Raw genomic sequence first — 12650 nt, 5'->3', positions numbered from 1 at the left:
AAAAAAATACAAAATCCTGAGCTGGCAGGATGGCTCAGGGGGAGAAGGCACTTGCCCCCAACCTGTGCAACCCAAGTTCAGTCCCCACGTGGTGGGTAGAAAGAGAGAACCAAGTCCTGCAAGGTGACCTTTGACCTCCACACGCACGCACGCACGCACGCACGCACGCACGCACGCACGCACAGTAAGTAAAGAAATGCAATGAAATTGAAAGAGAAGCGTATATATTGATAGTACAAAAGGGTAGGACAAAGATTCTTATTCTTGATTTCTTTAGTAAGTTCAATAGAACATTAAGAATTTGATGGAAAACTGATGGTTTGAAGTGAAATGATATTTTGGAAAATATTTGCCTAAAATAAACCAACCATATATGTAGGGTTTTCACTGATAAGGGTTTAAGCCGATATGAAGCTTATTAAAAATGGCTTTCATTTTAATATTCCAATTATGGATCATTGGGAAGACACAGACAAGGTCTCCTCCGCAGCCCCAGCTGAGGAACAAGAAAGAAGACGTGAAGGGAAACTATACATTGGCTTAATTGGAGTTTTTAAGGGAACAAAAAGCTCAAATAGGGAAATAGAAGCATCTAAGAGATGTAGCGGGAGTGTGCTCAGTAGCCTACCCACTGAATGCTGGAGTCACTCAGAAGCCTGGCCTGGCCTGAAGAATGTCATAGCCCTGAGGATAAAACTGCTGGTGTCCTGACCTCATCAGGACACAGGAAGGCCCCATCCAAATCAGGCGTTCTGTGATTGCTAAATTGTTTTTAAGTGCGCTGGCCCCTGCAGAGCAGCACCGGATGGTTCCCTCTGTGTGTGCTTTTAGAAACCTGCAGGCTGTGGGTTAAATTGATTTCCTCAATTTATTCTCTCACTTGGAACTGTTGAGAGTAATTTTCTACTATTATGTACTTCCTCATTATGCAAATATCACTGGATCTCTGTTTGTACCCACAGAGAGCTCGCCATCTCAGGGGCAGGCAACGTGCACTTTCATTATGGCAGGAACCTTGCCAAAAAGTTTGTTACAGAACATTTCTTTCTTTTTTTTTTTTAAAAATCACTGGATTGTATTTTAACCTGGTGCTTCCAAATGTCAAAATTCATTCTAAAGACATTTTCTTTTTTATATTTCACATACAGGACTTCTCTCCCTTTCTGAAGATGTGTTTTTAAAAACCATTATTTAAAAAAAAATTTAAAAAATTAAAAAATTAAAAATGAAAACCATTGTTGAGGGAAAAAAATACCCTTTTGTAAGAATTTAATATAGCCAGAGGTGATGGCGCATACCTGTAATCCCAGTGAATTCAAGTCTGTCCTGGGCTACATAACAAGGCTCAAAAGCAAACAAAAATCTCCAAAGAATGTTTTATTAGTCAAGAAAATTTATCTAGCAAGGATATAAATAGTCATTGTAAAATTATAAGATTATATGATTTTTTAAATCGTTCATTAGGTTAGTCTATGTTGAAATAGAAATGAGAAACCAAGTTTCCCCTCACCCCATCTTCTCATTGTTGGCTTTATGGATAATGGATAAGATCAGCTGCTTTCAGTGAATTTATAAAATGATTTTCAGGGTGCTATATTGATATTTTCTGCAGTCATACATACATGCATTTAGATCTCTAGCCCACACATGGATAATGGCCAAGAGATGGACTTGAGGCCCTTCAAGTCTATCATTTGTCCTCTAAACTATTAGATTATTTAAATAAATAGTTAAATATATGCATATGTCAGAGGCAACTTTCTCTCTACTAAATGCCGTAGGCATGGATACAGTGCATTAGGAGTAAACGGAAGAACAAGCTTGAAAATAGAAACGAAGAAAACTGAATAGACAGTATGACAAGGCCAGTCTTTGTGATATGTACACATGTAGCACATATACATATATACATATATATATATACATATATATATTCATACACATATATAAGTACTAGGCTTGTAAAACAGTGAGGGCCCTTTTCCAGTTCTAGATTGTCGTAGTACCTCCAGAGGCTAAAAGACAGCTTCAGCAGTCACCCAGGGAATAAAGGAACTAAGAGTGTAAATTCAGTCACTAAAATCTCTCCACAAGGATTTGCTGATCCCCATCCCATAGCTCTGGGCCAACCTCTGTGGAAAGGTTGGCTTCCACCAGGACTGGCCAAGGAACTCGGCACTTACCTGATTTCCTGAGCAGTCTGATTGGCGGTTGCTACCAGTGGAGATAGCACAGCTCCAGTGTGGTCCTGTGGCTGTCACACAGGTTGGGGCTGTCAGCAGTAACTAGTCCACGAGATGCCCTGGCACAGCAGCCCTGAAGCCGCCGCCCGAGAGTCTCAGATAGAGCCTGCCTTCCCGGACTCCTGGGCACCAGAGCGCTTTGGGATTTGACAAGATAGACAGAAAGTCATGAGTAGAGCTTATAAACCCATAGACGACCGTTCAGCAGAGACAGCATTATAGACTGTAAACACTGTCCAGTGTAAAACCCAGAGAAGCGCTGCCCATGTCCGTCCTCTTTCTGGTCTTCCGTTGCGGTGGCTCTTACCCTTCCTAATGCTGTAACCCTCTAGTACAGTTCCTCACGTTGTGGTGACCCCCAACCGTAAAGTTATTTTCATCGCTGCTTCACAACTACACTTTTGTTACCATTAAGAATTGTAATGTACATATTTCTGGAGATAGGGGGTTTGTCAAAGGGGTCTCTACCTACAGGTTGAGAACCACTGTTCTACTGCAATTGTCTTGGCAGTGCCTTGGGGTTTCCCTTTCCCATTTTAGCTTTTCTGGCTTTTTTAAAAACTGAAAGGCATTGAAACCTTAATGTGCATCTCACGTGTGTTTAATTTAAATACATGCATTTAGCCTAAAGCAGGTTTAAGTTGTGGGCAAATGGAATGAGCATGTGTGTTCTCCAGGTCTGTGCGGAAGAGAAGTGCCCGACACTGGTGAATCTAGCTCACATGATGAGCTTGTACAGCACACACACCTACTCCAGAGACTGTTCCAACTGGATCAACGTGGTGTGCCGGTACCTGCACGACTCTTTCTCAGAGGCGACCTTCAGTCTTGTGACTTACCTGGCAGAGGTGAATTTAGTCGGTTTTGGACCACTTGGTGCTGTGGCACTAACTTCTCTTGAGTTCCACGTGACTAGAGAATACAGAGGACGAGAGATACAGATGGTTCTTTTCAAGTACAAAAGAGATTTTTAAGTTGGATGTTTTTCTCAAATTTCCAGTATCTAGCATCATTGACTTAGTTGGCATGGAAAGTAAATGTCTTAGTTGGGATTTCTATTGCTGTAATAAAACACCTTGGCCAAAAGCAAGGAAGGTTTATTTTAGCTTACCATCCCAGTCCATGATTAAATGAGTCAGGGTAGGAGCACGAACAGGGCGGGAACGAGGAACAGGAGCTACTGTAGGGGCCACAGGGGGGCGCTGTGTACTCAGCTCAGCCTGCTTTCTTATAGACCCCAGGACCATCTACCCAAGGCTGTTGCTCCCCTATAATGGGCTGGCCCCTCTCACATCAATCTCTTAAAAAAAAAGAAAAAGAAAAAGGCCCACAGGCTTTCCTACAGACCAATCTGGTGGAGCCATTTTCTCTACTAATGTTCTCTCTTCCCAAATTACTCTAGCCTGTGTCAAATTGACATAAAAACTAGCCAGCACAGTAATTAATGGAAACCTTTCTTTTACAAAAAGAAAGAAAGAAAGAAAGAAAGAGAGAAAGAAAGAAAGAAAGAAAGAAAGAAAGAAAGAAAGGAAGGAAGGAAGGAAGGAAGAAAGGAGAGAAAGAAAGAAAAGTGTGTTTTGGGGTGGTGTTTGTCCTGGAGAATAGGTAGTTTTCATTTCTTCAAAATTTGTACTTGGAACCTGGCCACATACCTGTAGTCATAACCATCAAGAAACTGGCACAAGAGGTTTGGGGGGCTAGCCTGGACTACACAGTGAGTGACGGAAGAGCCAAATTTTTGTTCAACCCAATTAAAGCCTGCATTTCCATGTTGTTTTCAGCTGTTAGAAAAGGGACTGTCCAGCATGCAGCAGTCATTGCTCCAGATCATCTATAGTCTCCTGAGTCACATTGACTTGTCTGCTGCCCCAGCCAAGCAGTTTAATCTGGAGATCATAAAGGTTATTGGCAAGTACGTACAGGTGAGTGGCCACAAGTTCACGTGCAGCACTGCCTCCAGGGACTTCATGAGCATAAAAACTCTGAAGCACCTCAGACATGCAAGGGTGGGGCACTCTATATTAGATAAAAAGAAACCTTTAGAAACAGAAGGCTGTTCTGAAAGTCTGTACTTTAAAGTTGGCGCTTGTATGTCAGGAAGCGCCAGGTATTTAGAAAGCGGAAAGCCAGACTTTGTTTAAATGTGAACGGTGATGAAGAAAGGTGCTCTTGTATAAATATCAAAAGAGGGGCTAGAGAGAGAGACAGCTCAGCAATTAAGAGTGTGTCCTGCTCTGACAGCAGACCTGAGAACCCACCCCAGATAGTTCACAACTGCTGTCAGTCCAGATCCAGCAGATCCAGTTCCTGGGTCTGGACTCCAAGCATGTACGTACATGTGCACACTCACACACTCACACACTTAAAATATATTAGTAATCAGTATCCAAATAACAGATTCTCTAAGACCCTTCACAGCTGACTGTTTTGCATTTACACCCCACCAACATACTCACCCACTGCAGTAGAACTTTGAAAGGGAAGTACTGAGTTCAACAGTTTCCCAATCTGAAATTAATCAAATTGTATGAAAATGTCTTTGAATCATTAGGGATGTGGCTCGATGGCAGAAGTGTTTTTAAAAAGTTTTTCCCATGTATTCATTCATTTTATATATATACATTTACATATATATTTACATACATTTACATATGTATGTATGTATGTATGTATGTACGTACGTATGTCCTTAAAGACCCAGGTTTGATTCTCAGCATCCACATGGTAACCTCAGGACCATCTGTGGCTCCAGTTCTAGGGGATCTGATGCTCTCTTCTGGCCTCCTGAGGCACTGCACACATGAGTTGCAGAGCCATACATGTGGGCACACAATACCCATATACATTAAAACAAAAAGAGAAAAATCATTATGAATTCTTTGCTAGATAATGATTCTTCTGCACATAGACGTCTGTCATGTCAGTTACTCCTAAATTATGTTGGAGGAATATATAAAACTAAGAAGAGCTTCCTCTGAAGGTCGGCCGTGCCTGAGAGTGTTACCCTGTGTTGGAGTCCAGGGGCTGAGAGATGGCTCACCAGTTAAGAGCACATGTTGCTTGTTCTGAGGACCCCCCGTTTAATTCCCAGCACCCACATGGCAGCTCATGACAGTCTACAACTCCAATTCCAAGGGATCTGACACCCTCTTTTGGCTTCTCTGAACACTCCACAAATGTGATGTAGAGACATGCAGGCAAAGCATCCATATACATGAGATAAAATAACAAAAACTTTTTTAAAAGTCAGAATGTGTTTTAGTATTTAATAATACATATGTGTATGTGTTTATTAAAGTGTATATATTTTAAAACTTTTTAGCATCTACTTAATTAACTTTGAAACAAAAACTTCACCTCAAAAGTTCAAATGTACTTGACTCCTTGTCTCTAACAGGCAGGTCTCTGCATAAGACTTTCCAAGTTAATGTTTTATAAAGTACACCCTGAGAGAAAAACCAGACCCTCCAATGGGGGAGCATCCTGAGGTCTATTACGTGTGATGATCTAACCCTATCAGTAATGACTCAGATTTCCCTATGTTTCGTAGCTTAGAAGACCTTCTGTTAAAAGAGCTGGAAGGACAAGTCATTTTATAGGCATCTTCCAGCTGTGCTGCTCCCACAGTCTATGGTGCGCACTGGGGTGTCTGTTCCTCTCCATGCACACCTGTAATGCTTGTGTTGACTGTTTCTGAATCCAGAGCCCATACTGGAAGGAAGCCCTCAACATCCTGAAGCTGGTGGTGTCCCGCTCTGCGAGTCTTGTCGTCCCCAATGACATCCCCAAAGCCTACGGCGTAGATGTAGGCTCTCCCGAAATCTCCTTCGCTAAAATTTTCAATAACGTCTCAAAAGAGCTGCCCGGCAAGACCTTAGATTTTCACTTTGACATCTCCGAGGTAAGATGCCCCACTCTTGACACAGTTCTGTGGGGAGCGCTCTCATCACCTCGTTTCTTCTCTAAGGCCTAAGTTAGTGGAACTTGTACTTGGCATTAGGCACCGCGATGGGTACTGTGAAACTGGTTATAAAAGGGAGGTGAAAGCTGACTCTGAGGGAGCTTACATTGTCCGGAGGAAGCAGGCAGAGGAACAGCATGATGCCTGACTGGAAGTAAGCTAGAAATGCTCTGGGAATAAACCGTGCGCTCCTAGAGGTGTGTTTCAGAAAGGAGGTACCATCTAAGCTGAGTGTTATAAAGAAAGTATCCCTAGGGGAGCAGATATTACAGTTTGGGGTGCCTTGGTTAGGGTCCCTGTTGCTGTCATAAAATACAATGACCAACATCAACTTGGAGAGGAGAGGGTTGATTTCATTTTACAATGCGTAGTCCATCATCCAGGGAAGGCAGGAGTAGAACCTGGAGGTAGGAGCGGATGTAAAAGCCATGGAAGAACAGTTACTGACCTGCCCCTCATGGCTTGCTCAACCAGCTTTCCTGGTTATTTGTAGAAAACATCATGAAAGATATGGTAAATGTTTAACATCTGAGAGTTCCTCTGGTGTGGAAGCTTGAGTCAATGCTGGTGTTTGTTTCTGTGTAGACACCCATCATCGGGAACAAGTATGGAGGCCAGCACAGTGCTGCAGGAAGGAATGGGAAAGCAAAGGTGATCGCCGTCACCAGGAGCACGTCCTCCACCTCCTCCGGCTCCACATCCAACGCCCTGGTTCCCGTCAGCTGGAAAAGGCCGCAGTTATCACAGGTAACCAAGCGTAGGCATGGGATAGAAGATTGATTTCTGTGATCCTGTAAGCACCCTAGAGCTGTCTTACTTTACCCAGTACTAACACTGGAATTTCCTTCCTGTTAGCGGAGAACTAGAGAGAAGCTGATGAGTGTGCTCTCCCTCTGTGGTCCCGAATCTGGCCTCCCCAAGAATCCCTCTGTGAGTACTCAGGAGCATGCAGGTGAAGGATGCCAACGTCATTGGGTCTTGGTGCTTGCCTTTCCTAAGTAAGTTCTGGCATTAACCACGAATAAAAAGGAGATGGTCCTGTTTGTTGCCAAAGTTGGCAGCGATGCTGGTCAGGTGGTGAACTAGTTAGGCATAGAATACAAATTGTACATCAATTGAAGGGTGAGGCCGACAGTGTTCCGGAGGGGCTAGCGCCTTAGATGCAGACTGACAAAGATGATGGACAAACTGTTTTGTTTTTTCCTTTGGGTGGGCATCAGGTTGTGTTTTCTTCAAATGAGGATTTGGAAGTCGGGGACCAACAGACCAGCTTGATTTCCGCCACTGAGGACATAATTCAAGAGGAAGAAGTTGTCGTCGAAGACAACAGCAGTGAGCAGCAGTTTGGTGTCTTTAAGGACTTCGACTTCTTGGATGTTGAGTTGGAAGATGCAGAGGTAAGAATGTGGGTTTCCTCGATGTGTATAGATGATCATGGTTGAGCCAGCCTCTGACCGTGCTGTCTTCCCTTGTAGAGATTAGTGTAAAATCAAGAAAGGTAAACTAAATATGGTTGCCAAAATCAGTCTGTAGCAGAAGGGACCTAAATAGAGAGGGATTCATTTTATCTTTACAAAGTAAAAAAAAAAAAGATTCATTATACTCATTTTAGTGTATTCATAGATTTAAATGTTTATTTAGTATGAACTAAACAAATAATAAATATATATATTAAAATTGGATCACACATAATTCTCTTGATTTTTGTTTTGAGACAAAGTCTCCTCACCCCTGCCCTGAACTTAATGCCACTTCTCCTGCCTCAGCCTCCCAGGTGCAGATGACAACTATAAGGCACCATGCCCGGCTCAAGCATAGCTGTGTTTGTCACTACAGTGACCTTATGACCACTTCGGCTTTCTAGAACTGTACCTCTGACAGGTGCTGGAGGGCCTCTCTCTGGCAGGCCCAACCACTTTTTCTTCAACTTTACCCAGGACCGGTTTCTTCTGACACCCAAAGGACTTCCCCTTATAAACTGATTCTGTCTAGATATGTCCACCTCAGCCAATGGTTCTCAACCTATGGGTCACGACCCCTTTGGCAAACCTCCAAAATGTTTACATTACAATCCATATCAGTAGCAAAATTAACAGTTATGAAGTAGCAACAAAAATAATTTTATGGTTAGGGGGTCACCGCAACATGAGGAACTGAATTAAAGGGTTACAACATAAGGAAGGTTGAGAACCACTGATCTACCGCCTGACTGAGGGTTTTCTAAGTGGAAATCCAAGTGCAAAGAGCAGGTTTGACAGCCCATGCAGCCCAGCTAGTCCCGAGGCAGAGCTTTGCATTCAGAGTGACTCTGAGAGGCCATTTCCTCTACTTTGCCAGCAACACCCCCACCCCCTTCATTCCAGGCCAGCCTGGTCTCACACAGCAGCCCAATGACCATCACTATTCTGTGACCTCATGTTTTGGGCAAGTAAAGATCAGTTCCAGGGATGCTCTCAGGGGAGGGGAGAAGTTGCTTTTCCAGACGCTCTTAGCCCTTCAGAGCTCATCCATTGACCCAGGCTGAAGCACACGCTGGTTTTAGAAGCAACCACCATAGTAAAAATAAGGGAGATGTTGTCTTAGACTATTGAGATGCCATTCCTGTTACTCAGATCAGTTCCTCAAATGGCAGTCCCTCAGACCTGAGAAGATTATAACAGACCCAAAATATGGACACCCTGAAATTGTTACAAAATACAATTAATAAGTAGGAAGAGAAGCGCTTACTATCCAATATTCTGGGCCAAGTTTGCATGTTGCTTTTTCTGAAGAGTCAACTGGGGTAGCCCCTGAGCACCCCTCAGCTCTCAGGGGGCTCTTCTCTTTGGCCACTGTGTCATATAGTTAGCTGTAAACAGGAGACAGCCTAGGGAAGTGTTCCTCTTCCTATGCTTCAGCCTGCCCTGCAGCTTTGAAGATAGGAAACTGGGAACCTCACATGTGCCAGCAGACTTAAGCCACCTTTAAAAGGAGAGTTTAAAACCTTTGTTTTCTTATCCTATGTAGATTTCCTGTTTTCCTTTTTGTAATCTTCTCAAAGGGCACATTTTGAAAGCCTTTTAAAAGTGTATTCACATTCGTCCTTTGGAAGAACTTTTTGAAAGAAGCGTAGAGCCTGTCCCGTCCAGGAGGGAGATGGGATGGCTTGAGACCCGGTGCCCCGACCTGCATTTGTGAGCCACTTCTAAATCCTTCCGCAGTTACTTTTTTTTTTTTTGTTCAGAATTCAGATTCCTAAAGGCTCTTGACATTTTTCTAACGGTTAAGGTTATTATTTTTTGTTTGCCTTTCTGTAAAGAGCTCTGGGGATGTGTTTGATTCCGCCAGCCCTCTGAAATGTCAGCAGGCAAGACTTCCAGCTTTCAGCAGCTCCTTAGAACACTGAAATATCTGCAGTCCCGCCTTTACCTCAAGTCACTATGACCTGGGGGTGTGGGGGAGGACCGACCTGAACCCCAGCATTAAGCCAAGCATACAGACTTTGTACATACAGTCATGGTGAAAAAATAATAATAATAACAATAATAACAACAACAGTAGGAAATAGCTAAACCATCCTAAATGAAATTCCTAAAAGATCCTGTGGCCTTGAAAGCCTGCAGTATTCATTCATTCACTCAAACACACCAGAAGGCCACGTGCCATTACTGCGCTATGCAACATGGTCATATTTACAACGTAAGTTGAAGAAACGTACTTTTCAAACCCTAATCTTGCAGAGTCCTAGAGCATCTTAAAACACCATGAGAAACAGCCAGGCTAAATCAAAGGGGACACTGATGAAGTGTCCCCACCCTGGATTTCACCTGTCAGAATTGCACAACTGTCTTCCATCTAAAATTCCATTTGTAAAAGAATTAATTCCTCTGTTTAGGGGGAAAAAATTCTATTTTTGAAACCTTTATTTCAGACAATCCCTTCCATGTAAAGGATATAAATTAAAATTTTTTGCCAGCTTAGTATAATTTGTCACACCAGGGCTTCAGACACTTAAAACTTAGGTTCTTAAGAATTATGGCTCAGTACAAACGTGGCATAAATCCTAACCAGAGTGGAGCTGAAATATGTCGTCTCTCTTGAGGCCTCTTTGGTTTTTTCGAGGCAGGGTTTCTCTGTGTAGCCCTGGCTATCCTAGAACTCACTCTGTAGACCAGGCTGGCCTTGAACTCAGAAATCCACCTGCCTCTGCCTCCCAGGCGCTAGGATTAAAGGCGTGCGCCACCGGCTTCTTGTGGCCTTTTTTGAAGTTGGCAGTGGTAGCATTTTGATAGCTATGATCTTGATTTTAAATCCTATTGATTAAACGATCACTGCGATTCACCACAGCTGTCCTGCAGACAAAGCAGCTGTGACCCCGTATTGTTGTCAGTTGAATGTGGGTACTTTGAGTCAGTTACTGCATTGTACCGAGTATTAGCTGTGTAAGTTTGGAAGAGTTTTGTAAATTCCGTGTTGCTGAAGTGTGCCATGGAAGCGTTCTACGTGTCTGTCTCCAGCTCTTCCCCAGTTCCAGTCACATGTTGGCTTCCTGCAAAAAGCTAAACCCAGAGCTCATATCCATCTCTGGGTTTGAGAAATCAGTTCTTCTCCCAAAAAGCATAGCATATATTTGAATGTGTGTCTTCGTTCTTTCTAACTCTGTGTGTTTTCCTTTTTGCTAACCAGGAGCTGCAGGTAAGTTGTGGCCTGGTGTTGTGCGGTTTGTGTCTCTGTTGCCCGTATCTGTCCTCTGTGTGGTCTTATCTGTGCTTGTGTATTAGAGTAGAAATGACTTAGAGTGTAGATCTAATTGGTCCCCCACCGGTGCTAGACAGATTATAAAGAAAATGGCTTAGTAAAAATAACCAAATGATTTTTAACCTTTATAAATATAAACATTTGATTACGAGTTAAATGTTGAAAGAAACGGACGGGCTAATTGAATCTCTGCTTTTGATGATGCATTCAGTAATTTTTTTTTTCACCTTGATATATGTTTCTGGGTGTCTTAATCTCTGCAGCATCGATAAGCATGTGGCTGAGCTCTTAGAAACCGTGCCTTGCTTTTCTAGGGGGAGAGCATGGATAATTTCAACTGGGGCGTACGCCGGCGCTCACTGGACAGCATTGACAAAGGAGACACGCCATCCCTCCAGGAGTACCCGTGTTCCAGCAGCACTCCCAGCCTGACCCTGACAAACCAGGAGGATACCGATGAGTCCTCGGAGGAGGAAGCCGCCCTCACGGCAAGCCAGATCCTGTCACGCACACAGATGGTATTAGTCTCACCTTTCTACAAAGTGGAGGGGCTTCAATTTTTTAAAAAAAGGCATCCGCCTGCCTTGTGATGGTCATTTCATTGTGTGAAAAATGCACACACCAAAATGGTGTTCTGGTGGTGGTGACAAAAACCAGACTCCTGAAGTTGCCCTGTGTGCCCGCAGCAGTTAGAGTAGAGCCAACTAGGTCCTTGGAGTTCTTTTAGGGGCTCTTCTCAAATGACACGCACTTTTGGTATCAGTAGGGTATTTGCCCCTCTTGGTACACAGCTGCTTTTCTTTCCTGGTGTGCAAGTCATACTTCAAATGTAGCGTCTAAGGCTGAGCACAGCTTTGGGTCCTCTTCAAGATTAAGTTAGGAGGCTGGAAAGACGGCTTAACAGCTGAGAGCATTTTCTCCTCTCTTAAAGGGACCAGGCTCAGTTCCTAGCACCCATGTCCGGCAGCAGCCCATACGCACCTGCAACTCCAGCTTCTGAGGACCTCATACCCTCTTCCGCAATCACATGCACATGCCTTCACACAGCCGCACACACATAAAGATAGCATACGTACACATACCTGCACACATACACTTTTTTAAAAAAATGTACATTGGTGTTTTTCTGTCTGCATGGATGTCTGTGTGAGGGTGTCAGATTCTCCGGAACAGGAGTTATAGACAGTTGCGAGCTGCCAGGTAGGTGCTGGGCATTGAACCCAGGTCCTCTGGAAGAAAAGCCCAAGTTCTTAACCAGAGAGCCATCTCTTCAGCCCCCTACTCCTAACTTTTAAATAGTAAAAATAACCTTTGTGTTAGGGGGTGAAAGTTAGTTATGTGAAGTTATGGCTCCCATCCCAAGGGCTCTGTGGCCAACAGAATGAGTGCCCATGAACAAGGCTCATCTTCTAGAAAAGTCGGCTTGTGCAGAAGCCTGAATTCGCAGGTGGAGTAAGGTTGGGATTTGGAGACAGCATCACAGAGAACAGCACCCTGGAGTGTACAGGTCAGAACCATCCCTATTGTCAGCAAGGGTTACCCAACTCTCCTTACAGCCTGTCTCCCTTTAGCAAGAGACCCCTCGCTCTACAACATCTGAGGGTCACGCCCCTGCAGCAGTATCACACTCAGCAGGCTTCAAGGAAAACGTCAAGCTGTCTGTCTGTGGTCAGCTTCCTGTCTCCTCCACTATTTTTTTTCTTTTTTTT

At 43.6% G+C, this 12650-nt stretch overlaps 1 protein-coding gene across 18 annotated transcripts in view; it reads left to right on the top strand.

Moving 5' to 3' along the window:
- Fryl (FRY like transcription coactivator) overlaps positions 1 to 12650 on the top strand; it is a 239220-nt gene that overhangs the window by 201779 nt on the left and 24791 nt on the right. For 11 of the 18 annotated variants that reach the window (XM_031342658.1, XM_031342654.1, XM_031342656.1 and 8 more), the window contains 8 exons: positions 2921 to 3091; positions 4025 to 4165; positions 5947 to 6144; positions 6790 to 6951; positions 7060 to 7134; positions 7425 to 7601; positions 10870 to 10878; positions 11256 to 11459. In XM_031342658.1, coding sequence (XP_031198518.1) covers positions 2921 to 3091; positions 4025 to 4165; positions 5947 to 6144; positions 6790 to 6951; positions 7060 to 7134; positions 7425 to 7601; positions 10870 to 10878; positions 11256 to 11459 — 1137 coding nt within the window. The remainder of the gene's footprint in view (positions 1 to 2920; positions 3092 to 4024; positions 4166 to 5946; positions 6145 to 6789; positions 6952 to 7059; positions 7135 to 7424; positions 7602 to 10869; positions 10879 to 11255; positions 11460 to 12650) is intronic. The other 7 variants (XM_031342660.1, XM_031342648.1, XM_031342661.1 and 4 more) reach the window with 1 other exon arrangement.

This window comes from Mastomys coucha, unplaced genomic scaffold (genome assembly GCF_008632895.1).
Source record: "Mastomys coucha isolate ucsf_1 unplaced genomic scaffold, UCSF_Mcou_1 pScaffold22, whole genome shotgun sequence".
Classification (NCBI taxonomy): domain Eukaryota; kingdom Metazoa; phylum Chordata; class Mammalia; order Rodentia; family Muridae; genus Mastomys; species Mastomys coucha.
This window is presented reverse-complemented; position numbering and strand designations above follow the sequence as displayed.